Raw genomic sequence first — 27,839 nt, 5'->3', positions numbered from 1 at the left:
TTGATGGAACCATGAATTGTGCTCTCTAGCAGAAAAAACATTAGTTAATGCCATGGAGCTCAAGAGCACTTGCGCTATGCAGCAGGACGATGATGCGAAACACGCCAGTAAGTCCACCTCAGACTGGTTAAAAAAAAATAAAATGAATATTTTGCAGTGCCCCAGTCAAAGTTTGGACTTACATCAGATTGAGATGCTCTGACGCAACTTTAAATGTTGCGTCAGAGCACATAAATAAAGCACCACAAATAAAATTCTGGGACAAAATTCTTCCACAGTGATGTGAAAGACTCATTTGCTGTTATCACAAACACTTGATTGCAGTTATTGCTGCCTAGAGTGGCACAACCAGTTATTAGGTTTAGGCTTTGCACACAGTGGAAGTGAATTCTCATCATGCATCGCACCAGCTGGTTGCTTGATGACATTACAGGCTTGGGCTCCCAAGATGACCCGCAAATGTATTTATCAGTTGGTCATATGTCAATCAACATTATTCTTCACTCTCATCATCACGCTTTCCATCCAAAGTTAACTTCCGTAGTTGCTTGATGTCACCAAAAATCATGCACTTTCTATGTTCTCTGGTTGCCGCGTTGCTGCAAATCAGTTTCATTGGGTACGCAGCTTTAAGGGGCAATTGCTTTTTCACACAGGATAGTTTGGATAGCTTTTATTTCATTAATACAGGAACGGATAATCATTTAAAAAAACAGAAAATTGTAATTCTAATACAAATTATGTCCACTATTAAAATTTCTAAAACATGTAAGTGTCACAAATATGCAGAAGACTAGGAAATAAGGAAGGGGTCATAGACTTTGTAAGCTAGCAATGTTTCTCAAAAACAAATAGTTCGTTCAGTGAATGAGCAAAGATACATAACATTTAACATAGAAAATCAACAGTTGCCATGATATTTTAATTGTTAGTATTGTCATTATCATTATTATTATTATTATCATTTTTATTTTGGACTACTTGCGGTGCAGATTAGTGCCCATCAGTGTTGAATTGTGTGTGTGTTTGTGTGTGGCGCTTAAAAAGAAAAAAAAGAAAAGAAAAAAGAAAAAAAAAACGCCCAGTAATGGAGGATGCCCCGCCTTCATCCGTGGGGTTACCATGGCAAATGGCGTCGACGTCACTATGGAAGAAACGCCGTCTATAAGTATTGGAGGGTCTGCCGCGACGGCTTGCGAGCTCGGATGTGTGCTGCGGAGGAGTGACACGTGCTGACTACAAAAATAAAGAAAAATAAATAAATTTAAAAAAAAAAAATATATATATATATATATAATAACAGGCACATCCAGGAGTTTTATTTTTTTATCTTTGTTTTTTGTTTAGCTTGTTTTTTTTAACTGTATATAAATTTAAGGTGGAGTTTCGTTGCTCTTTTTTTTACTTGAACTGGGAAGAATTAACCCCGCATTTTGGCAACCATGGGACGAGGAGTGAGTATAAAAAATGTTTATTTTACCTCTTTGTTCGACTCCACAAATGCTCTTATTTGCTCCCGCTGAGAATAAGCGGTAGGCAAAAGGAGATATTTGAAAGTTCGCCATTCAAACAAGTGGTTCGCTTTAAGTCGATGCTGATGCTACACCATGTGTTGCGATTCGCTCGAAACGCTTCAAAATGCCTTCTCCTCAAATGCCTCTTGAGGGGTACTTCCGTGTTTCGAACCCTCAGAGAGTAGAGACTCCCCCCTTTTCTTGTTCTTCTCCTTCTGTTATTTATGTATTTTGTCATTGACTTGAGCCCGTCAAGGATAAAGACCGCTGTGAAGTAAGTTTCCATCGCTCACAGAGATGCTTTTGAGTGGCGTCCCGTTATGTAACGAGATGTTCTGAACCGCCTGAGCTGTCAAAAGTTTTCCAGCTGCGACGGTGCAGCTGTGGAAATAAACCCGCTCGAGAAAGTAACGGTGTCCTCACTTTACTGACTTTAGAGCCACTTTAAGCTTCAACTCGAGTGGGAAAGCTCTTCGTGAGCAACACATAGCACAGAAATGTATGCCTTTAGGGAAGAACTGTGGCTTTTCTTTCTCGCTACTTGTATGTATTTATTTATTTTATTTCAGCACCAGGCGTTTTTATTCTGGGAATAACAGCCTGGCAGTGGGAGGGATATGTTAGCAGCCCGACCCATTTTTCTCTGCCTGCAACTGTGAGCAGCTATCTTAAACTTATCTGAAGTCAGCCGTACCTCCTTTTAGGGAGAATTTCTTCGACTGCTTGCTGGGTAGTTTTGTGTCATGCGGGTTCACTATTGTGACTTTAACTGCAGGAATATAATGGATGAAAGGGTAATTGTGCTCCATGGTGGCAGCAATCCATCACTGATAGATTAAAATTGCTATAAGCTGCTTGCAGGCATTGTTAAGAGAAAAAAGAAAAGAGGACAGTTTAAGCCCTTTTTGTGATGTTTTAAAATTGATTTAAAATTCCCACGCCTCCTTGTCTTTTTTCATCATATATTAGTGTCCAGCTTTTTTACATGGAAAGATTCAGTCTGTTATTGTTCCTCTGTTGCTTCTTGGTATGGCTGATATCGTCCCCTTCCTCCCCGGCTTGAATTGTAGGGGATGAAACTGAAGCCAGTTGCATGTAATGTCAGCAGTCGCCACACCCTGCCATTCTGCGCAGGGGAAGCACTCATTACAGATTCAGCCTGCAAGGGATGGAGAGGTGGGATGAAGGGGAGAGGGAAGATGGGCTGAGAGAGATCTGGCGGGAGATGTGAAGCAGAACGCCTCATTCAGTCTGTTCCTCTTTCATTTTTTCCCTCCTTCTGTTTCCGCAGAGTTTTCTCCTCACTCTCTCTCAGCTTCTTGGCCACCGCTTCTTTTTTCTCCTTCCCATATGTCATGAAAGCCATGCCCTGCCCCCATTCGAGCCTCCACTTCCCCCACAGTGTCTCCCCTCCTTTCCTGCCCCCCTCCCTTTCCTCTTCTCTCCTTTTCTCAAATACATTCAGTGCTGGCACGGACAAATAGCTAGACTTGGAAGAGATGATGGCCACCATAGAGCCTTCCGAAGGGGTGGGGGGGTTAAGTTGCAATGGAGAAGAAGTGGGGCAGAGAGTGAGCACAGGTACGGGAAGATCATTTTTTGGGGGGGAAGTGTGCCTCCCACTTGCTCCCCTCATAATATGAGGATGACATTACTCTTTCGCCCTTTTTAAAAAAAAAAAAAAAATATTTTCCTCACCACATCAGCAGCACAGTGCAATAAAGAGACAAAAGCAAAGTGAGCTAGCAAGAGGGTGGATTGATTGCTTGAAAAGAGGGAGGTGGGGGCCAAGAGGCACCAGTTGCCACTGCCGAACAACTTCCAGACATGATGGAGGGGCTGCGGACATTTCTGTGCAGTGCACTCTCTTAACCTGAATGATCCATTCATGGATTAAAAGCTCTTTAGGAAAGAGGAGCAGGTAGCTGAAGCTTATCTATATTTATTTATGCCCCCCCCCCCCCCCACACACACACACACTTGTTTTTCCTTTTGTTTAAATTCGCAGTGCAGAAGCTGATGGGAGGTTACCTCACCTGTTCAAACTGCAGCTTCTGCACTTGAACTAGGCGAGCACTGCGGAGTGGGGGATCTGAACGCAGAGGCAGCTGTCAACGCTTTCAGGGGAGCAATGGGGGCGAAGTGGACTAAATATTTCATAGTCTTACCTAACTCAACCTTTAAGATCTTTTTCTCCTCAGTTGGCTGAATTATTAAGAAGTTTCAGGTCTTCAAAATCATCCGTTTTTACAACCAATTCAAACGCTTTAGCTATAGCAGTTTCCTTTCACCAACGAAATTATCCTGTTCTGGTAAATGGGTGGGGTAGGGTGAAATGGTCACAGTTGCATGAATATTGGGTTGTCAGGTTGAATTTGTTTGTTTTCGTGCAGCATGCGTTCTGCAGTTATAGAGAGTTAAACTACCCAGTTGTCTTAATCATACTTGGATGGATGACACATTGAAGAGAAATATTTTTTATTTTTTATGATTCAATATCAGCCTTCCAGCAAGCTGAAAGTACATCACTCAAATGTGACAAGGGTCTTTCTAACTGGTTGAAATGTCCATAGCTGCCATAGCCTCCTTGACATCTCCCATCAGTTTCTAGACTCTGCATTGCAAAGCCTCAGTGTTTTGGCTCCCACCCTTCTGGGGTTTTCTTTTCTTTAGTGCTAAAAGTGGTAACATTTGACTTGGGTTTATGAGGGTTGAGTTTTGACAAAGTTTTGACCTTTCAACCGTCATATTGTTACAATGTGACCGCTGGTCATTTTCATTCTGATGGGAGTAAGCTTCTTCAGGATGATAATGCCCTCTTTGTAGGACACACATGCCTCTTTTCCACTAGCACCAACTCGACTGTACTGGATTCAACTTGGCTCAGTTTAAGCCTTTTCCCTTTCAATTACCACTCACTGTGGGTGGGGTCCTTATAACAATGTGGCCCAAAGATCCTGTGACAACATTTACATGTGAAATAAATACAACACAGCAATGGAAAACAGAGGCGTATACCTGCTGCTAAGCTGATGGTAAATGTCTGCACCTAGTCTTTGGACTAGGGTCTTGGTTTGTGTGCATCCATTTCCCTAATTTCCATGTTTGAGGGAATCAGTGGCATGAAGTCTGTTGGTCCCAGCCCAGTAGACCAGGCACTACCACCTAATGGGAAATCCTAAAAACTGAGTACAGTCAAGTGAGTAGGTAGTAGATGAGTAGGTGCTAGTAGAAAGGAGGCAATACAGTCACTAATGATAACTATTTGAAGAGGGTGCAGTCAGTCCTATTAGAAAATTTTAGGACGGACATGTTGGGGAGTTCCACCACAATCCTTAGGAATGCCAAATGAGGACCCTAATGGAGTTGTAGAAACTTGGCAAATCAATACAAAGGATGACCAAAGCAGGTGTACAGGAACGTGTAGCTGCGGTACCTTACTGAAACACCCAATGTTAAGTTTTTCCTTGAATTTGTCTCATCTGAAATCTATGGACAGGCAGATTGGCTCTGTGAAAGTACTGGTTAAGGACACAGCTGAGGATTTTCTGATCTTGAGCTTGCAGTTTTGCATGGAAAATATGACTATGCGAGTGTAGTTGAAACATTGAAGTGTACATGCTGTGAACAGTGAAAAGATGGTAATATTGCTGTTTCTGGATGGCACTCCCCTCACTCGTATCAAAGACTTTTCTCTCTCATCTTCCCACCATAAGCTGACTTGGCATGCTAGTCCCCGCCCACTTTTAATCTACACCTTCACATCCATTCCTTACAGTTCGTTCCCCCCTTGTTCTCTGTTTGTACCTGTTTTCCTTCCGCTCTTGTCCCGCTCCCCCTCTTTACTGGGGATTTAACATTCTTTCCGCTTGGCAGTCACTGTGAATTAACTGGGACTTTTGTCACACAGTACCCCTTGTCTGTTTCCGAACACCGCGTACCCCCTTCTCTCTGCTTCTTTTTCCTACGCTCAGTCAATCTTTACCCGTTGTGTTTCCTACGTTCCATTAATCTGTTTGCCATCTTTAGCTTCTCTCTTTCTTTCCTGCTTTGCCATTCTTTCTGGCTTTCCTCGTTTTTATTTTTAATTCCCTCCCTTCAATTCTTCCACATGCCATCCCTCCCTGAGCCTTCCCCTCTGTTTTGCTAAGAAGCTTGAGCCGTGTGATTTGTTTTCCGTGGCAGCTCTTTGAACTTTCCCTGCGAGCCTGTAGCTGAGTAAATGTGGAACATGGACATAAAAACCAAAAACCTGCAGAGAACACACGGGTGGCTGTCTTTTGTGCTCCTTTCCTGCATGAGGAAATATGGGAATTTTCCACGCCATGTTAAAATCTAGATCCAGGATCTGCAGGCTGAATCACTGAGCTGTTGGCTCGTGCGATTATGACATAAGATTGCAGTTTGAATTCTTGAGGAAACACTGCCAGACATTCATTCATTCACTCACTTTTGTTCTTTTCTTTTTTTTTTTATGGGGGGAAAAAAAAAAAAAAGCTGAGAGTCACAGGGACGTGGAGGGAGTTTTAAACACGACCCCCCCCCCCCCCTCCCCCACATTTAAATTAACACACTTTCTTTTCAGTGTTTAAACAGAAAAAGGGGTAGTTGGAGGAAATGAAAGAATAAAGGAGGAGGAGGAGGGGGCATGGGAGGAAAGGGGGAGGAGGAGGGGCTGTGACACGTGACTTTGTCCATTCACATATCTCCAGAGGTGTGGCAACAGTCGCTGGTGGCAACCGGGCAAAGTCCCAGGACAGTCTGTGTGTGTTTGTGGGGGCACAGTTGAATGAGCAGCTTTTGTATCTGGTAAGAGACCCTGGCACCAGGGTGGACTCGCTCACAGGAATTCTGCCTGTAAAACGTTTTCGAACACTTTAAAATATGTGGCTGCTCGACCGCTTTCTTCTGATGTCCACTTGAGCCTCTAGGATGTTGTTCTCCCATGCGAGGAGCAAAAGCCGGGAGGCTGGGAGTGGGGTCAGCTTTTGAAGTTGCTTCTGCTCGGAGATGCAAACCCTCACTGTTTTCCCCAACTTTGTCATGCTTCTTTTTCTATCTCAAGCCTTCTTCTTACCGGTTAGTTCTCACGGGATTCAATCGCTAATAAAAGCTGAGCTGAACTCAATGTCACTGATATCGGTCTGTAATGTTGCGAAATCTTTCTGACAGTTCCTGGACTGTGTAGCCTTTTTGCAGACAAACAAAAGAGAGCGTGGTTCCAGCCTGTTTTGAAATTCCCAAAAATCTCCAAAAAAAGGCGCAAGGAAAAAAAACAATGAGCACTGGTCAGCATCATAACAGATAACATGGCCCACGTGCCTGTGGTCTTACCAAGCACATGAAACGATTCTGTGAGGCTGTTGTTTGTGTGTTTGATGCAGATTTTGTGAGGGTAGTACAAAAGGCCATTGTTCAGGGAGAATTCATACCAGTTTATTATGACGTTTGCTTTTGTAGAGCAGATCCTTCCCTCTCATTTTTTTCCCTTGCTCATCATCTGTCAGTGTATTGTCTTCATACCACCTCCTTCCCCACTTTCATCCTTGCATTTTCTTTCTAATCTTAACCACCTTGCTGCTGTAAGGAGTTCACTGACCTTGAATGCTGCTCTTCAAGGTTATGAGAAGCCTCTCAGTGTAAGTGCACTGGACCCCAGAATCCTCAAAGTAGTAGTATTTGTTTGCAGCTGTGCTTCGAGCTAAATAAGCATCAGGAAATATGCAGACAGCGATGTCTTGTGTGATATCCTTAATCTAGTTGATATCTCTGACTCTGTGCTTTGATTTGTTGTCTTGCGAGCGGAAAAAGACCGCGAAAGCTTCAGAGTCACCTGACTCTCTGTTGCCTCTTCTGACACCAGGAAGATGAGCTGTCAACATGTGACTGTGGAGTAAGTGTAGGTGCAGCACCTCTGCGTGTTAATTTATGATGTCTCAGTAGTAGTTAGTAAAGTGACAGGTGCAGCGCCGTCACGGGGGATGCAGTCATTTCTGTACAGTGCAAGTAAGACTGGGGGAGGGTGGGTAAAATCCCGGATGGGATTTAGTTATGTGTCACCCTTATCTGGCAGGACCAGAGCAAGTTCACTGGGTTTAAAACTGATGCAACTGATGAAATGGGGCTTTCCCCACACAGAGGCAGGTGCGTCGACAGTAATGCATCAAAGACCGAACAAAGAAATGGCAGACAACTGTGGCTGACTTTAAGGCCACGTGTTGGCAGTGAGCTACAGAGGGATCATTAACACTGTTTTGTCTTTATAGTCAAGGCAAATGCCTTTAGAGTTAGAGGCTGAATGCTGTCAGTAGCAATGAGTTGAATGAAATGCTGTGTGATTACAAATAATCTGAGTGTCACTTGATTAAGAATAAACTTAGGTTCCAGTTCAAGGCTGGGAGGGAAAAAAAGTGTTTTGGCTGAGGCGCACAATGACAAATCAACTGACTGAGGTGCGAGACGCAGGGAAATTTACTTATCAATCTACTCTGTCTTTTAAAAGAAATGTCAAGAGCAGACTTAGGGGAGCGGTGCAGCAGCTCCGGCTTGACTGTTGCTTGTCAGCTGCTTTCTTTTTTGAGTCTGCCGTCAGGGACTTTGTGCTCTGTAGCAGGTTAGTGTTTCTATTCTGGCATCTTCTCAGACTCTGATCTTTTACCTGAAGTGAAAGACTTGAAATAGCAGGTGTTTAAAAACTCACAGATCACTAGTCCAAGTTGGGGTTTCTCTGCATTGTTGTGGCCTCTTTTATGTATCATTCATATTCATAAATACACTGTTGCTGTGACAAAAAATACTAATGACTTATTAATTTCATTTCTGGATACTTCAATTATAAACTTTTATCTTTCCTATTAGGACTAGAGCCCAACCATTACAGTTGACTAATACTGGGTATTTGCCGCTATGTTAGTATCAGTGTCTACAGACAAACACAAAAACCAACAATACAAATAGGCATATAAAATTGTCATTATCCTAAAATTAGTAGCTACACATAACAAATGTATGAAGAAACTGGTTTGTGTGCCTGAAAATATCGGCTAATATGATTTTTCAATCACTGAACATGAGTATTCGTCTTAAAAATCCTGTATCAGTCTGACCCTAAATAGGATAATTAATGTAACTACTATTATATAGTAATTAAAGAACCAAAAACTGTAATTATTTAAGCTAACAGATATTTAATTATTAATTATTATTTAAGTTGGACAGTCAAAATTAAAATGGTTGCAGTTCAACTTCTTTTTCTGAGGACGATTAATGTTTGCACAAAGTCTAATGATATATTTGACGTGCGTCAGTCAAGTGATATGTTCTTGAGGCCATTCAGCTGAGGAGTGCATGCAGTCCTGGATGATAAATGATCAAATCATAATCACAAGCTATCAAAGACAAATGCATGATTTTTCATTGATTGATTAGAACGGGTGGTATACACAAGCCTGGCATTCTTCATATCCAAAATTCCAGAGGTGAATGAATTTTTATCAATAAAACATTGTTCAGGATGTGAACTTTTATACATGGAGGACATGGACTTTACAGACTCTTCAAATTGGTGTCATCTCTGTTGGAAACAAATGTGTGTCCAACTTTGGGCTCTGGTCCTCTCTTCATGAGTGTTCTCACTAAAGCCAGATGGCCCCTGAGGGCCCCCTGAGGTTCCAGAGGCTAAGAGCAAGAACCAGGCTCGATGTTTTCCCAGCTTAGCTGGCCAGGGGGGCTCAAGCAACAATAACAACATGTGCTTGGGATCACACAGTGCTCTGGTGGCTCTCTGGGAAACTTTAAGGGCTAATGTGGTAGAAAAACAATATTAGTTAGCATGTTTCCATGACTGGGACTGTGGTTAGGATGTTCATTTATAGTCATTCTGGGTCCAAAATATCACCACCTAACGAGCGAAGCAAATTGGTAGTCACTTGGTGTTGGACAGCCTCCTTGTCTGCTAACATGCTAACACCTTTAAAGTGCTGTACCTTGTACAGCGCTGAATTATTGATGGGACTTAACCACTGATCGATGTCTGCTTCTAGAATTGCTGTCTTCTGTTACATACCTGAAGCACACACTAGCTTAGCTTTCTCTCCCTCGTAGCACAAACCCTGAGAATCAAACATGTGCTTAACCTGTTAAAACACACAGCTAGTGGCCCATTTGGGCAATAGAGTTATCCAATTGTCCAGGTTATATCAACATTATCTTACTTGAAATATATAAAAACCTACATCCCGTTACTATGAGACAATTACAGCCTGCTTCATATATCTGTGATATATGAGCTGAACTATTGGGTATTTGCCGGTATATTGGTAGTGTCATTGATAACAACCAATAAATGAATTAAGTAATGGGAAAAAGACACTTGAACATGGTGTAAGTGTTGCTGTTGCATAGGCTGACTACCAGGTGGAACTCCCCTGTGTTTGAATTGGAACAAATAACAACCAGCTGACTTGATCAGAGTTGGTTGGTTGACTGAGATCAGTCTGCAATAAAACAATAATTTTTAAACTAGTGAGGATTCATAAATGCCTGCATTTTACAAACCTGTTTCTTTCAGAAGGGAAAACAGCTGATATGTGGGATTTTTCAAATCTCTAAATATCAGTATCGACTTTTTTTTTTTTTTTTTTTTTTTTTTTAAATGGCGATGGTTATCAGTATTCCTAATCACAGTCAGTCTTTATGTAGCCTGCTAATGTGCCACATTAAGGCTAAAGGCAGCTGAAGTGTTCAGTCTTATGGTGGCCCTCGAAGAAGAACAGGAATTTTAATGTCTGCACTTAGTCAAGTGGCCATGTACAAAATAATTGTTGAGATACTTCATTTTGGGCTTAAGTGGATATCAGCTTTTGGCTGATCTGTTAAATTGGACAGTTGGAATAAAATAACAATTTGAAAATTTCGGTTATCTTCCTTTGAGAGTTCAACATTGTAAATGTGACTAAATAATAACTGATCGGTGGTAAAAAGCTTTAAAAAGCACATCAGTTGCATTGATTCAGAAACCCTGCAAGTCTGAATGAAAGTAAAATTGTATAATTTCCTATTATTGCCAGATTGTTTCATCATATCACCAAGTCTTTCTATAGAGGCTATAACTTTAGTCTTTTAGGAGTATCATAAAAACCACTGAGTTTGGCAGTCTGAAAGCAGAATGTTCATGTCCTCATATATAAGGAGTGGTTATGTTGGCCATCTGGTTATGGTGTCAATAAAAACTGTAGGCTCATTATTCACCTCATTTAAAACCCTGGACAGGATGAAGGTGTTCAGCAGCACATGGAATTGCCTTGCGATGTTTCTCACTGTTGAAGAACGGAGTTCATAAGTGCTGCTTCAGAGCTGTGCGTTTTGAGCTTTAAAAATAACGCTACTTCTACCCCTAGCTGTTTCCTGTGACTTCCTTTCTTCCACTTGCCCACTCTGTCTCACCGTCTCTCTAGCTTGACCATTTAGAAGACGGTCTTTGCGCAGTCTTGCTCTGTCGTGAAATGTAAAATCAGAAGTGTTTCCATATTTGATAATTTTTAAACCTGCTTTCACTACTATGAGTAATTCTATGTGGACACTGCAAGATCCAAATTTGGAGATATTCTGTTTACTTGCCTACAGCAAGAGAATTTGTGTCCCAGTTGGAGTTTCAAATCAACAAAATAGGGTGATATATATAAGTGTGACTACCAGTAAATGACTAGTGTGGTTTATTGTTCCACTCTGGTGTTTGGCTGGGGTGCATAACTGTTCACGTTGCATTTAGAAAACTGGCGAGTGAATAAAGTGCTTTGTGTGTGCATGCGTTTGCATGCAACAGTGACACCTTTTACTGCAAACGTGGGTGTTTTCAACAAGTGAAACTGGTTTCACCCAGCACCGTAATCTGGCTCACCACAGAAAGTCTTATCTCGCAACTGACCAGTAAGCGCAAAAACTCTGCTCCTCTCCGAAGTGAGACTATTGATGCTGGCAGATAAAGATGTGCCTCTAGAGCTCGACTGATCCTTTGAAAGCTTAATTGACTTAAATTTTCAAAATTGTCAGTTGCTGAAACACAATTTTACAGATGGATTATTGTTTTTTTAAAAATAAGAGGCTTTTAGAAGTTTACTGGGAAAAAAAAGAAAGAAAAAGAGAGCTGTTTGCAGTGACAGATGGTGTCCACATGTATGTGACAAGTTAAGAGGTGACTATTCTTTCTTGGACTGTTGGCTGAAGTTTGTGGCAGTTTGTCTCACCAATTTAGGTCAAGGTTTTCTGAGGTTTAGACAAGGCCATGTTTGTTATTTTTGTATCTGGTTTTAAGTGCACTGACCCACATGGAGGCTTAAAGAGACGCAGTATGGCAAAATGTCTTCTGGCATTTGGAGTCATGAGACATCAGATGCACCTCGGCAGTAGTCATCGTGTTACTTATGCATGATTCTGTCTGTTTCTGCACAGAAAAGGTTTGGAACATGAAGTTTCACCTTCAAGTTGTAACATTTTATTATTTAGCATGCGTGTGCCATCAAGTGGTTGCAGTTCATTTAAATCAGTGGCACGCACCCCCACTTAAAGTGTCATGCAGTGATTAATATTCACTGGCCCAACATTTAAACCACTGCCAGGTGAAATGAATAACATCCATCATGTTGTTGCTTTGTTGTGCTAACAAACAAAACTTGGGTTCTGAATGTCATGTGGATGTCACTTTGATCAAACCATCCACGCAAATACCAATGCAGAAAAGGCACCCCACTGTAAGGGCCATGGCAGTTACCAGTGGCAACAGTCTTCCCCCAGCAGGGAAATGCACAATGCCATGCAGCAAAAACTGCTATTAAAGGACTACATTTACCAAATAGAGTGACCCAAGCATTCCTCTGGCCTCTCTAGAATGCGCCCCATACCGCAAGCCCACATGACCCAGATGACCCAAAGAATCCGGGGTCAAAGTCTCAGTGTTAGAAACCACAGGATATTCCCAGAGGTTTTATGTCCTTTCCCCAAAGGATCAAAGCTGGTTTGGCATCACAGGAGGGAATCTACTCACTGTTAGGCTCGAAGATTTGATCTTATATGGCTTTATAACTACATGGTAGAAGTTGTATTTTAGGCATGTGGATATAAACCCAGAATGAATTCTGAATTGTCCAATGCCTCAGAATTAACTGCCTCACATGTATTGGTTTCTTTTTATCTGTGCTGGTATGTTATCCAGTGGTGGCACATCAAAAAACGACTATATCAAGGTCATGACAGTAAGATTTTTGGACACTTGGAAATCTGTTTTGTTTTTTTTGTTTTTTTTAAATGTCCTTTGTGTTTATACTCTGGGACTGAACGATTGGTTTAATGTCTTGATTTAATGTCAGATCTCATTAGGAAACCAATAAAGAAAGAATCTTTTATACATAGGTCATTTAGCAAAGCAGCAGTTTGCATACATTGTTAGCAAAGTGACCGTGGTCGTTGGTGAGTTCTTAAATGTGCGTAGTTGTGCGGGGTGGCACTTTAATCACCCTCACCCAGCTGAACATGCACATTTTAAAGAAGCTAACATAGGAAAACCACCTCTGTCTATCCAGAATTCTGAGCTGGCCGCAAACTAGCAGCCTCGGTATGAGCAGCAAAATGGCAGATGCACTCGCATAAAAAAAAATTATGTAATGTAATGTGTAAAAAGAGGGGAAAAAAATACTGGAAAAATGTAAATTGCTTTGGGAAGTTTTAGATCCCTTGCTCTTCCAGTGTGGATGTCAAAGTATTCTTGGGCCAGATACTGAACCCCCAATGCATCCATCTCAGTGTGACTGTTAGGTTGAAAGCATTTAGGTATAGAGAAAAACACTTGTATGAATGTGTGTGTGAGACTGGGTGAATATGACTTGTAGTAAGAAAGCACTCAATTAGCTTGCAGTAGAAAAGTACTATATAACTCCTGTGACTCGAGAGAACAATAACCGTTTCAGTGGTGTCTCATTACTAACACTATACTTTGTACCTTTTGACTGCCAATTTATGCATTATTGGTATCATTCACAAAGCTTCTTGAGATAATCTAAAGTTATTTCTGTAACTAAACAGTATCTCATTTTCTGTTGTTGTTGGGTTTGTTTGTTTTTTAACCCCCATCTGCCTTGTGTTTCCAGGAAGGACGAGAGCAGTATGAGCTCGCTGCGACCTCGGAGCAGGGCGGCAAGAAGAAGGGCAAGGGTAAGAAGAAAGAAAAGGATATGGATGAATTAAAGAAGGAAGTGGACATGGTGAGTGTGTCAGTGGTCACTTTTGTTTGTTTTTTTTGCTACGTTTGTTCACCTCAGGACCTTTTCCTGTGATTGTCCAGTCCCCTGCCTTTCATTTGAACACTCTGTCCTCTCCATTGTGTTCATCTTCTACCGCTACTTCCTTCATATATACCTCTCCACAAGGAATACCAAAATGCAGCCAGTACTAAAGAGCATAAAATTGGTGTTTGATGTCAATATATTCACAAATCTGTCAAAGTAAAAAGTTTCATTTGTTGATCTATCATACCTTCTTTTACCAATCACATGTTAATTTCTCATTAAATTCTGAATAGTGTCCTCTAAAAAAACATCATTTTTCATCCTGCCACTGCCTAATTGTTGTTTTTCTCCAGTTTTTTTTCCTGCCTAACTCCTTCCTCTTTTCCCTTTCTTGCTTCCTCATTTCATGCTCCTGTTTTGCCTGCTGCCTTCCTTCAGCTCATCCTTCTACTTACTTTACATTTATCTTTTCCTTTCTCTTTTTTCACCTCTTCTTCACCATCTCCTCTCTCTGTCTTCTGTTGGCTCATTATCTTTCCATTCATTTATTCATCTTATATGAGGAAGTCGTTGTAAAATGTAGGTAAATATCACTGGTTTTCAGCACATTGAGCCCACACACACTTGGATTACATGAACTCTGGTCTGATGCCACTTTGTCTCTGTGTCCCTGCAGGATGATCACAAGCTAACCCTGGACGAGCTCAACCGCAAATATGGAACGGACCTCACCAATGTGAGTGAAAGCTGAAAATGTGCTGCCCTCTGGCTCTCTGTCTGCTTTAAAAACCTTAAACAGTCTAACTTTTGGTAGCTGCTGTCCTCGTCTCCAGACTCTGGCATCGTAATGTAATTTTTTTTGGGGGGGGGGTGGAGAGAGTGTATTTCCATCAAAGTGTCTCCATCTATCACGGAGATTAGATTAGATTTAAAAAAAAAAAAAAAAAAAAGCTGCAATACCAGCTGCAAACTGGCTGCTGTTTGCCTTTAACCCCCCCCCTTTTTTTTTTCCTTTTTTTTTTTTTTTTTTTTTGTTTTCCCTCTTCGGTCTGACAGCTGACATTCGGCACATGAATAATTAATGGTGCTCGGATGAATTAAACACGAGACTTTGTTTAAAAAGGGGAGCGATCTGTGCTCGCGTGACGAAGGGTTGTCGAGGCTGCTACTTCATCTTCAGGCTCTGTTCGTGTGTTTCAGCCAGGAGGGTTCAAGAGACTTCTGGGGGCCCAGGGAACACTTCCAGTGGAGAGAGCCCTCCGCCCAGTCATAATCCTAATACCAGTTTTTAGCTGCGTCACTTGATGCTGTGGACTGGCTAAAATATTTGCCTGTGCTCGCCAGCTGGCTAGCTGGATTAGCCAAGCTATGCAGTAGCAGGGATGGTTTGCTGTTCATGACAGATTGATGAGGCATATCGGAGATTATGCAGGTCCAAAAATAACGTGGGAGGGAGTGATGGTCGCAATATACTAATTTTACTGGTATAAATGAGCCCCCCATCTATAAAGAGGACTCTTTAGAACAGAATATTATGATTTTTAGAGAAAATATTTTGCAGCCCTCTGCTTCCTAGACCTCACTTTTAAGTCAACTGCATTAAGCTAAACCTTTAATTGAAAAACAGTGGGACAAAGAGGAATAGCAATGGAAATTGAACTGTGACAAAGAGAGTTGAATCAAGTTTTAAAATCTTTGCTGTCGATCATTTGGAGGAAGCGGAGTTCAGGTATGTTCCCACCTTGTCATAACTGTAAGTTGAAAAGCTCTTGTTTTTATTGTGACAGACCCTGCAGTGCAGAACCTCACATGCCACTGTGTAAAAGGAAATGCACTTAAGTCTGTGAAGGTTCTCAGTCATCCAGGTCATCGTAGTCAAAGGAGCTTGCAAAGAAAAGCGTCTGGACTTCTTTAAGTTGCTTGAAGACGTTTCACCTCTCATCCGAGAAGCTTCTTCAGTTCTAAGGTCAAATGGTGGAGAGTCCCACATCCTGGGCCATCTGACCTCAGGAATTTGCATGATAAGGTGGGGCCAGGTTTCACAATGAACTCACCTGAAACTCTGGCTGATTGGGACCCACGCCCAGTTTCACACCTTGGCTCAGGCGATTAGAGGATCATCAGGGGGTCCTTTTGTCCCTCTGTGGGGGGTCACTCCCACTAGGTTTATATCTGGGACTCCCCACCATTTGACCTTAGAACTGAAGAAGCTTCTCGGATGAGAGGTGAAACGTCTTCAAGCAACTTAAAGAAGTCCAGACACTTTTCTTTGCAAGCTCCTTTGAAATGCACTTAACTTTCTTGGTATTAGCCCAGTGGCATGACGACTGTATTGTATAATTCATACACTGGCTTTAATGCATGAACTGTAATGCACACTCCTGTCTTAAAGACACTCCCCCAGTCTCCAGCCACTGCCATCTCAGTCGCACCCTCCAAACGGCCCCCTTCTCCTCATGCAAATGTGCTCCTGGTCATACAGGAGGGATCAAGGAGAGTAGTTAATCAGTGCCTCTAACTGGGGTCTCCGAGCTATGCATGCGTGCGCATGCATGCGTCTAAAGCAGCTGTGAATAATTTATTAGCCACAGACGCCCCTCTGCCCTGATTTCATATGATCCCATTTGCCTCATCTTTCGCTCCTCTCATCTTCACTTCTTCATCTTCCTCCTACCTGCTGATGAAGTAGATGGCCCTGTTGTTGTTGTTTTTTGTGTAGGTTTTTTTTTTTTTCCTGTTGATGATGTGTTTCCAGGCAACTAGTAGCACCTACCGTCCCCCCTGGGCTTAAATATCTGGCAGTGTGTGTATTTGTCCCTGGTTGGGAAATGGTGATGAAGACATTTAAAGGCAGACATCGTTGTCCAAGCTCTCTTGCGTGTCAGCTTGGCGCATTTTTATAACATTCTGTTTCGGTATTTTCTCATGTCAGGGGTTGACCAGTGAGAAGGCTGCTGAGATCCTGGCCCGTGATGGACCCAACGCCCTCACTCCTCCTCCAACCACCCCAGAGTGGGTCAAATTCTGCAAACAGGTGACTTCAAAATCTTCCTTGTTTGGAGATTGTCAGGGGGTTCGGCGTCGACGTTAAATTGTGACACAAGTTTCATAAAGTTCGTGAGTTAAAAGGCAAGTCCTGTTCTCGTTTTTCCTTCAGATGTTTGGTGGTTTCTCCATGCTTCTGTGGACTGGTGCCATCCTCTGTTTCCTGGCCTATAGTATCCAGGCTGCAATGGAGGAGGAACCTGCGAATGATAATGTAAGCTACAGTCCTTAACTGTGTGGAAAATGATTTCAGCCAGTTTAACATCATAAAGCAGGCAATGCTAGACACTTATTCCTAATAGGATTTACCTTCAGAAGCTTAACAGAATAAAGGAAGCTAAGTTGGATAAGAAAGGAACTGCTGGGGAAAAGTCTGAACTCGCTGTTTTTGCCATTCAGTTATACCTGGGTGTTGTGCTTTCTGCTGTCGTCATCATCACTGGTTGCTTCTCCTACTACCAAGAAGCCAAGAGCTCCAAGATCATGGACTCCTTCAAGAACCTGGTCCCACAGGTGCCTATTACATTTGAGCTTTTTTTTTTCTTGCTATCCTAATGAGACCCCTGCTGATGGATTACATTACACTGAAAGCAGTGTTGTCACAGTGATTATTATTGTGTTTATTATTTTTGAGCAGCAGAGAGAGACGTCTCAGTCTCATGCCTGTTAAATCACACAGTGCTTTCTGAAATCAGCTGAAACGGATTTGGACGTTCACCCGACTCCATTTGTCTCACATCAGCATCTGTTTCTCTCATTTCTCTTCTCTCATAGCAAGCCCTGGTTGTTCGTGACGGTGAGAAGAAGAGCATCAACGCTGAGGATGTGGTGGTTGGTGATTTAGTGGAGGTGAAAGGTGGTGACAGGATCCCTGCCGACCTGAGAATCATCTCCGCCCACGGCTGCAAGGTGGGCGCTCCATAAGTTATTTATATCTGCCTCTATTTCATTTTTAACAAACAATTTCTCATCAGTATCATCCAGGGGAAACCTTTTAATCCTTCAGTTCAGTGCTTGTTAGTGATTCGAAGCTCCTGAAATGTCTCTCTAAAAATAGTGCTTCCTTTCATAAAATCCAGGCTCGCTGTGACCAATTAATTCTGTTTTTATTGTGGATTTCAAACAATGTCATGCACTCTGTTTGTATTTTTAACACTTCATTATCAGATTGCCATGTGATTGTGAAGTAGAGCATGAAGAACCAAATTACCCTCTCTGACTCTTCCTTTGAAGTCACTATTTTAGTTACTTGACTTGTGCCTCATTAATTAACAGGCACTTATTTTGTTATGGAAAACAAAAAAGCAAATCGCTGATCCGTTTTGGGTCCCAAACCTGAAGTCAAGACCCTTTCAGTGATCTTTATTTAACTAAAGGCAGATGTTACCATATGTTTGTTGTGTTGTTTCCACTCAGGTGGACAATTCGTCTCTGACTGGTGAATCAGAGCCCCAGACTCGTACTCCTGATTTCTCCAACGAGAACCCATTGGAGACGAGGAACATTGCTTTCTTCTCGACCAACTGTGTTGAAGGTATAATGACACAGAATGAACAATGAAGCTAATGTTTTATTGTTTTTTATTTAATGATCTTATCCCTGTGACAGGAACTGCCCGTGGTATTGTGATCAGCACTGGAGATCGTACCGTCATGGGTCGTATCGCCACGCTAGCCTCGGGACTTGAAGTCGGACGCACCCCAATCTCAATCGAGATTGAGCACTTCATCCACATCATCACTGGTGTGGCAGTCTTCCTCGGCATGTCCTTTTTCATCCTTTCCCTCATCCTTGGGTACACCTGGCTCGAGGCCGTCATCTTCCTCATTGGCATCATTGTCGCCAATGTGCCAGAAGGTCTCCTCGCTACTGTCACTGTGAGTCCAGATGTTTCATGTGTCTTAAAGATCCAGTGGTTCTCAAACAGTTGGCTGACCCAAGCATTCTCCTCTGTAGGTGTGTCTGACTCTGACTGCTAAGCGTATGGCCAAGAAGAACTGCCTGGTAAAGAACTTGGAAGCTGTCGAGACGCTGGGCTCCACCTCCACCATCTGCTCCGACAAGACTGGCACCCTGACCCAGAACAGAATGACTGTGGCCCACATGTGGTTTGACAACCAGATCCATGAGGCCGACACCACTGAGAACCAGAGCGGTACCTCTTTTGACAGGAGCTCTGCCACGTGGGCCTCTCTGGCTAGAATCGCCGGACTCTGCAACCGCGCCGTCTTCCTGGCCGAGCAGAGCAACGTTCCCATTCTAAAGGTAGGCCTTTCACCTGTCCTTCTGTTTATTTGGATAATTGGAATCAAATTGAGTCATTCTCGGGATTTTTCTTTTTCCCCTGCATGAATTGTGTATGTGTTTATGTATTTTAGGAAATGATTAGCTTTAAGAGCTAAAAACAGAAGCCTGTGTGCTCTTAAATCCTTTGTTCAACAGCAAGAAATGTGTTTCTGTTGTTGTAAGCTTTTAGTTTGTGTGCTCATTATGTGGGCAGGATTTAAAACTCCAGTACTGCTGACTCATTATCTAAATTTGAATATTCCCTTTTTTCAAATGATTTGAAAAACACAAGTGTTCCTCTGCCCTATTGTTTGGTTTTTATCCTCTAATGTTGTTCACTTCATTCCCAGTGTTTGTAACACCTGTGCGGTTGCGTGAATGCCTCTCTAAATATTCTAACAAAGGACAAGAGACTGGCTCGGTTCTATGAAAGGAAATGTAATGATGCTGCAGCTTTTGTCTATGCTTCATGATAAAGCAGTTTAGGACATATTTATCAAGAGTGTCAAAGCTTCAGTACTTTGTGTTGGTGTTTCCAGTGGGCTGACTTAGCTGGAAGATCCACTGATAATTTCTGTGGCGTGCTACTGACCAAAGAATCCTGTAAAGCCTATGATAAAAGCCCCCTTTTAAATACAGGCCCACATGACACTTCACAGCATTCATCAGTTGGGGGAGGGGTTGCAGATTAAACTCTGGTAAACAACCTTTATTTTTGTAGAGCCCGACTGATATGAGACACAGCTGGTAGCCCATTTGGGCAATAGCTACAAAAGTATGACAGTCATAATCATGCTTTTATCCCAGTGCTCACAATGGCAATTAAAACCCAACTGATATATTGGCAGTAAGTCGATGACTGATATTTGCTGTTTATAATGGCAAATAAATCAAAATTCTAAGAATAGAAGGGAGAAACGGCCTTTAATGGTGTAATCAGTGTTGATATGGTGACATTTGTCTACCAGAAGGGACTTTGCAACTTCCCCGTTGGCATATCTGCCAACTGATCCGAGGAGAGCCGGACAGCGTGAACAAGTAATCCTTGACTTGTTGTAACAATAAAACTAGATTATTATGGAACTGCATTGTCGTTATCATCAATATAAATAAACCTAACAAGTTGGAGAAGATCTGTTTGTTCCGTGTGTGGCAAAATTGAAAAAAAGAAAAAAAGGCCGATATGTTGACCATTTAAATCACCAAGTTATCGGTCTTAAAAATCATATCTTCATATCCAGCTCTACATTATTCTGTTTATGAATGATTTTGAACCTTCTAACAGGGGTCCAATTCTGTTATTGGGCTTTTATTCATTTTTACCCCTGCTGAGATGTTTTCCTCTTAGACAGACCGGCTTGTTTTCCTTCACATAACTCCCACTGCAGTGGCTCACATAAACACATACACACGCACACACACATGTAACTACATAATTACTGTGTACCTCACCACACACACACACACACACACACACACACACACACGCAGCTGCACGTAGGTCTCTTGGCTCCAAGACTATCAGTCATGTTCTTTCACTGCTCATTATTTTCCTGTCTGTCACTGTTACAAGAATGAGGCAAGGGTAAACATGGGGTTGGTTTTCATCAAGGCCTATTATTACAATGGGAAGAAAAATTATAACGGGCATTTTGTTTCTTGTGCTATGCCTTATTCCAAAGTAAATTTAACAGAGAACAATTTTCTAAACTCTCCGTACAGTAATTTGGCAACCCAGTTGAATAGTTTGATAATCTACTTAAGATTCTTTTCCCCATTTTATCTTCATCATCCAGAGAGATGTGGCTGGTGATGCCTCTGAGTCGGCTCTGCTGAAGTGCATTGAACTCTGCTGTGGCTCAGTCCAAGAAATGAGGGAGAAAACCCCCAAAATTGCTGAGATCCCTTTCAACTCCACTAACAAGTACCAGGTATGGCAAAAGTATGCATTGCATTATGAAATGTCACATTTATTGTCATGTACATGAAATCTACAATATTAGATTATCTTAATTGCAAGTTGGGTTCATAACTGTGCAAAAAAAAAAACAACAGTTTTTAAAAAATTTGTTCCTGTTTTTTTTTTTTTTTTTTTGTTCTGTGCTCATAGCTTTCCATCCACAAGAATTCCTGTGAAGGAGAGTCCAAGCACCTGCTGGTCATGAAAGGAGCTCCAGAGAGAATTCTGGACCGCTGCTCCACCATAATGATGCAGGGCAAAGAGCAGCCTCTGGATGACGAGATGAAAGACTCTTTCCAGAATGCGTACCTTGAGCTGGGAGGTCTGGGAGAGAGAGTGCTGGGTGAGGCTCTGTGGCTGCTGGGGGTTTAAATTTCTGAATTCATAATACTGAGTTGAAACCTAAATGACCACTTCGTGTCCAATCTAGGTTTCTGCCATTATCACCTGCCTGATGAGCAGTTCCCAGAGGACTTTGCTTTTGATACCGACGAGGTGAACTTCCCCACTGAGAACCTGTGCTTCATCGGCCTCATGTCCATGATTGACCCTCCTCGTGCTGCTGTGCCCGATGCCGTGGGTAAATGCAGGAGTGCTGGAATCAAGGTATGCATGCGGAGATCACATTCAAAGCAGACATTTAGACTTCATAAATGAGAGTGTTGACTTATTGGACTTATCAGCACAAACTTCCCTCGTTCTAGGTGATCATGGTAACAGGTGATCATCCAATCACAGCTAAGGCCATCGCTAAAGGTGTGGGTATCATCTCTGAGGGCAACGAGACTGTTGAAGACATTGCTGCACGTTTGAACATCCCGATCAACGAAGTCAATCCAAGGTACCAACTTTCTGTGGGGTTACCTCATGGCCACATTCTTGGTCCCTTTTTCTTTTTAAATGTGGCTGTTACATTCAGCAAAAGGACTAGATGTTGTAGTCCCTGACAATGCATTGCTTTAAATGGCGAGAATCTTGAGGGATGGCTGTTATGAGGAAAGGCAGCCCAGAAACTTTACCAGCAGCACACATCGTTTTATGCCTCAACTTTTGGTTTTTTACCCAAGCTAATCTGCAATTTTTGGAGGGGATTTGAGATCTAATCTAGGTTATCATATTAAGATTTGGGACATATTATCAGTAGTGGACCTTGGATTCATTGGGTGTTTCGGCCATTATCTATTATAATTTCCACCCTCAGAACATTAAGTATGAATGTCATTTTTCCCCACAGAGATGCCAAGGCCTGCGTCGTTCACGGTGGTGACCTGAAGGATCTGACCCCAGAGCAGCTCGACGACATCTTGAAGTACCACACGGAGATCGTCTTCGCCAGAACCTCGCCACAACAGAAGCTGATCATTGTGGAGGGCTGCCAGAGACAGGTATAGCAAAACAAATGTGAAAATGTGGCACAGTGCTTTCACCTGTGCTGTGGAGCAGACCGTCCTGCTCGCACAAACACCTGCAGCGTTTGTGCTCGTGTTTTTTAGTTTGGCAAACACAGCACCTGCCTTTGCTTTGTCATGTAAATGCATCTGTGAATTTCTCCCAGTGGTTGGTTATGATTGCTGCTTTGGTCTGATTTATCAAGTTGGCTGAATAATTGAGCGCCAACATCTGTCAAGCTGTGAGCTCAACCATGTGCATGAATATCTGAGCGCATCAGTAAGCGGGGGAAAACTCTCAAAGTTGTACGTGGACTCTGACTATGGAGATATTTATTAAAATAATTCCTGTTTATAATGTCCGATCAAGGGTTTCGGTAAACAATTCTGCGTCACAGACTCTTCACAGCTATTTGCAGGGCGGCGTTTAGCAGACTGCTATGACTGTAACGTTTCAAACACGTCTCTCATCTCAACGCTTTAATAGCCATTATTTGCCACATCAGGTGCAGTGAAATATAGATCTGGTAGTTTACTGATGCACGTTCGGCTATAAATAATTGAACTGTCAGCTTCTTTCTTTGTCAACGTTTAATAAATCTCAAAAATATGCTTGGTGCGCTGTTCATTAGCTCAAGTGGGAGGCCTAATAATAACACTGTGTGGAGCTAATGTGACAAATAATTGAGGCACTCACCTTTTTTTAATTTATTTTTTAATGAAGGAAATCCCACAGGCTTTTGTTTTTTGTTTGTTTGTTTTTTGCCCCTGTTGGCATCCAACACAGCCACCGAATAGCCTTCCAAAGCCTTGTCACACGTAACACTGTAGCGGCGAATCTTCCTCCACTGATTCCACATTTATGTCTCTTAGTCACTTTTATCACAGCTGTCAAATACAAAAATGGGAGTTTCCCTGAAACCTTTTGAGGCTTTTCTTTCACAAGGCAGGAGATTGTGTCACACGATGTAATGTCATTTGAAAGAAAGAACGTCGCCTTTCCCCTTCTGTTCTGTTTAATTTGACTTTGGCACCGTCTTGTGTGCAGGGAGCCATTGTGGCCGTGACAGGTGATGGCGTGAATGACTCTCCAGCTCTGAAAAAAGCGGACATTGGTGTCGCCATGGGCATCGCTGGATCCGACGTCTCCAAGCAGGCTGCCGACATGATCCTGCTGGACGATAACTTTGCCTCCATTGTCACTGGAGTGGAAGAGGGTAACAGATTGTACAAATTGACACTAGCTTACTTGTGTGTAAGTAGTAGGAGCATTTATGAATACAACAAATTTGCTTTGATCTCATCAGGCCGTCTGATCTTTGACAACTTGAAGAAGTCCATCGCCTACACTCTGACCAGTAACATCCCTGAGATCACTCCCTTCCTCCTCTTCATCATCGCCAACATCCCTCTGCCCCTGGGAACCGTCACCATCCTCTGTATTGATCTGGGAACTGACATGGTAGTGTTTTATTTTTTTTCTGCTGCCGGTTAGGGATTCATCGCTCAGTTGTATGATTTTTAAGTTATTTGAAAAACAAGGAACTTGAACTTTTATGTTTTTTGGTGCTTTTTGTTTTGTTGATTGGTGCTGCGTGCTGCCTCTCAGGTCCCTGCCATCTCCCTGGCTTATGAAGCGGCTGAGAGCGACATCATGAAGAGACAGCCCAGAAACCCCAAAACAGACAAGCTGGTGAACGAGAGGCTCATCAGTATAGCCTATGGACAAATCGGTAAACAGATGGCCTCGACTTGAATGCGAATTCTGGAAATTGCCCACTGAAATGACATTTTCTAGACATGGATCTCTGCTAGATGTTGTTTTTTTTTTTTTTCTTTCTGTCTTTCTAAGAGGGCAGCTCAGTGTCTGGGTGGAGCAAGATAACAAGAAGAGAGGCATGCACCATAAATAGTCCTGTAGTGATAGAGAGTTGAAGTGTATGCGTGTTGTATGTTTGAGTGATGACAGAGCACTGCCTCGGGCTTTTGATGTTTCCCTCTTCGGTAATGAAGCCAGAAATAAACCTGACCCCTCTGACCATTTTTGAACTTCCTTATAAGAGCGTTATAGACTCAAACAAATTTCTCACCCTCCTTACTGTTTTAAAAACATGATATAACTGTTTTGGGGGTTTGCATTAAGGAGGCTTTGAATATCTGATGATGATCAGTGCATCTTGCCAGACATCTAAAGTATCACAGCATCTTTTTATGGATTATTCATCTCATGGATAATGATTTTAAAATGAAATTTAGTCGACTTGTAATTTTTATTCTAAGTTGTTAATGCCTCAAAGACTGGTTAATCAGATTTATTTACTTAATTACTCACCCATTGACAAATGGTTTGATCCAGAAAATTACCCAAAGGACTGGATAAACATATTCACCGACTCAGACGGCGACGTTCTCATTCGTCTCGTTTTTTCCGAAAGAGCACAAAGCTGATCTGTTTAATCAATAAATGATTGATTCCAGTTTAATTTCACACAAATTAACTGCATGTATTCATCATTTTAGTATTAAAACATCAGAATGTTATGAAGTGTCTGATATAATGATCATTCCCTCTTGCAGGTATGATCCAGGCTCTGGCAGGCTTCTTCACCTACTTTGTGATCTTGGCTGAAAACGGCTTCCTGCCGGCCACCCTGGTGGGGATCAGAGTTTCCTGGGATAACAAGTACATCAATGACCTGGAGGACAGCTATGGACAGCAGTGGGTGAGTAACATTTGTAAGGAAGACCTCAAGTAACAGTTTGTTCCATCATCAGCTGATGCAAACGATGTGTTCTCCATCAGACTTACGAGCAGAGGAAGATCGTGGAGTTCACCTGCCACACGGCCTTCTTCGTCAGCATCGTCATCGTGCAGTGGGCCGATCTGATCATCTGCAAGACCAGGAGGAACTCAGTCTTCCAGCAGGGCATGAAGTGAGTAAAACGCCCTCCGTTTGTGAATGCGGAGGCGCATCACTGTTCTCCGTCACCTCTGCTTGAACTTAGCTGTGGATATTTCATTCTGAAATGGTCCTGAAACAGCTGCCACCTTTAATGTCATGCTTATTTATCCACATTGCAGTAGCAGTGCTCTTTCTCTGGGAAGAACTCCAGCTAACCTCTGCATATATTCTGGGCTCTAAGAAGGATATACTTAATTTAAAAAGCACTCCGGCTGTGGTTTGCATCGGTCGCTCAGATCAGTGTCAGTTGTTTAAAGGGAAGCTATTCTCATCATTTCAAGTGCCACATTGTTATTCATGGACTTGACTGGAGTAGCTTTGCCCATCTCACAGTTCAAAAGTCTTTTCTCCTTTTTTTCTTTTTTTAAATAAATTATTATTATAGACTGGATGAAGGTGCATCTCAGGTCAGCCACTGTCTAAAACAAGCAGTCTTAAAGGCAGTCCTTACTTTTCAGTCAACTTCCTTGTGATTGGCCACCACAAACAAAGTTTAAACCAGTTCTATGGTCACAATTGAAGTCTGTGAGCAGCCTGACATAACCATATTAAGAACTTGTGGAGCTCTGGTCATATTTAATGTGTGTATCCACTGCAGCATCCCGGCACAATAAAACCATATAAAACTATAAATATTCAGCCTGATTTATTTCTGTTGCTCTTTCAGGAACAAGATCCTGATCTTTGGACTGTTTGAGGAGACCGCTCTGGCTGCCTTCCTCTCCTACTGCCCAGGCATGGATGTTGCCCTCAGAATGTATCCTCTTAAGTAAGTAAAGCCCTCCCCCAGAAACCACCAATAAGTACTTTACGGACTCTAATCTGGTTTACTTACCACATGTCGTTCATCCAGACCTGGGGCTCTGGATCAGTTTCTCATCTTCTTTTGTGTTTGTGTGCGTTTCCAGGCCCAACTGGTGGTTCTGCGCCTTCCCCTATTCCCTGCTTATCTTTATCTATGATGAAATCCGTAAGCTGATCCTCAGACGCAGCCCAGGAGGTGAGTCCAGAATCCATGCCTTTATTATCCTTTTTAGTGTGTGTGTGTGTGTGTGTGTGTGTGTGTGTGTGTGTGTGTGTGTGGACTACTTTCTCTACTACCCGTTCCTCCCTTCTTTCCCTTCTCCTTCTTTCTTTGCTCCCTGAGGCTAGTGGCTAAAATGGAAAAATTGGCATCTCCTTAATCTTCTGCCATCCTCCTGCCTATTTCCATGCTTTAAAATAAAGTGTATAATGAAATGTGTCCAATGAGTTTTCCTCTAAATCAAGTGAGTTTTTTTTCTCCTCCTTTTGTATCCAGGCTGGGTGGAACGGGAGACCTACTACTAAAGACCTGTCAGTCCAGTCAGCTCGCATCTTCTCCTCCACTCCCGTCTTTGCATGAATATTGTCTTGCTGCTCGGAATAAAATTTTAACCTCTGTGGAAAAAAAAAAATAAAAAATTGGAACGTGTTTTTATATTAGGGAATGCTTGATACTACTCTTAGACAAATACTGAGATGGAACATGCTGATGATGATGCTGATAAATGATAATGCTAATAATGACATGAACACTGAACATTGACATGACTATGCGTGCCTTGTTTCTGAAACAGGACCAATTTTATACATGTTTTTAACAGTTATGAACGTTAAATAAAAATGCGCTCGAGTCAGGTCCCAAAATGTTTCCTGTCATCATTAATCGTGTGTGCTTGCCTGGGAAATCTCCAGCCTTTTTGACTGAATCCATGAAAATGTAATGCAAATGGCCTGAGCTGCTTCTTTGTTTTTTCTTTCTTTTGAAATGCAACCCTAAATCTTTACCAAAAAAAAAAAAAAAGGCAAAAAAAATTGAATGATCTGCAAATCTTGTAAACCTTTATTTATTCTTAATAGAACATGTATCAAATGTTCAAATTTAATTTAAAATTGCATAAAGGGGAATTCGACGGCAGGGCGGGGGCAACAAAGGGCTGAAGAAGTGATAATAAAGGGTAACATCTGGAAGATTTTCTGACTGTTTCATTGGCAACAGGTCAGTATCATGATTGGGTATAAAAAGAGCATCTTGGAGAGGCAGAGGTTCAATCTGCAAAAAGGCATCTATAAGTTGAATGTGAAATTGTGAAAACTCTCCTCGTCTACAGTTTTAATATCAAATGATTCGGGGTATCTGGAGAAATCTCTTTGCGCAAGGGACAAGGATGGGGAAACAATATAAAATACCTGTGAACTTCGGGTCCTCAGGCAGCACTTCATCATTAACAGGCATGATTCAAAGATTGCATGAGCTCAGGAAGTACCCTATCCACAAATGCAGGTGAAATCTCCATCATGCAAAGAAGAAGTCATCTGTGAACATGATCGTGATCAAGCCAAAGCTCATTTAAAATGGACTGAAGCAAAGTGGGAAACTGGGC

The 27,839-nt window shown here is 42.1% G+C and overlaps 1 protein-coding gene across 1 annotated transcript; it reads left to right on the top strand.

Moving 5' to 3' along the window:
* The first annotated feature begins 1,183 nt into the window (after positions 1–1,183).
* LOC308394177 (sodium/potassium-transporting ATPase subunit alpha-1) lies at positions 1,184–27,102 on the top strand. Its single transcript, XM_080878357.1, has 23 exons — positions 1,184–1,454; positions 13,655–13,768; positions 14,469–14,528; positions 16,725–16,826; positions 16,950–17,051; positions 17,237–17,350; positions 17,612–17,746; positions 18,254–18,371; positions 18,446–18,714; positions 18,794–19,102; positions 20,920–21,054; positions 21,234–21,426; positions 21,514–21,689; positions 21,788–21,924; positions 22,318–22,468; positions 23,520–23,688; positions 23,779–23,933; positions 24,081–24,204; positions 25,049–25,194; positions 25,275–25,405; positions 26,102–26,203; positions 26,343–26,434; positions 26,735–27,102. Exons 1-23 carry the CDS (start codon positions 1,443–1,445, stop codon positions 26,761–26,763), a joined length of 3,075 nt encoding a protein of 1,024 aa, XP_080734483.1. The 5' UTR covers positions 1,184–1,442; the 3' UTR covers positions 26,764–27,102.
* Positions 27,103–27,839: the final 737 nt, after the last annotated feature.

Source organism: Rhamphochromis sp. 'chilingali' (assembly GCF_963969265.1).
Source record: "Rhamphochromis sp. 'chilingali' genome assembly, chromosome: 3".
Lineage (NCBI taxonomy): Eukaryota > Metazoa > Chordata > Actinopteri > Cichliformes > Cichlidae > Rhamphochromis > Rhamphochromis sp. 'chilingali'.
The sequence above is the reverse complement of the archived record's forward strand: the minus strand, read 5'-3'. Positions and strand labels throughout refer to the sequence as shown.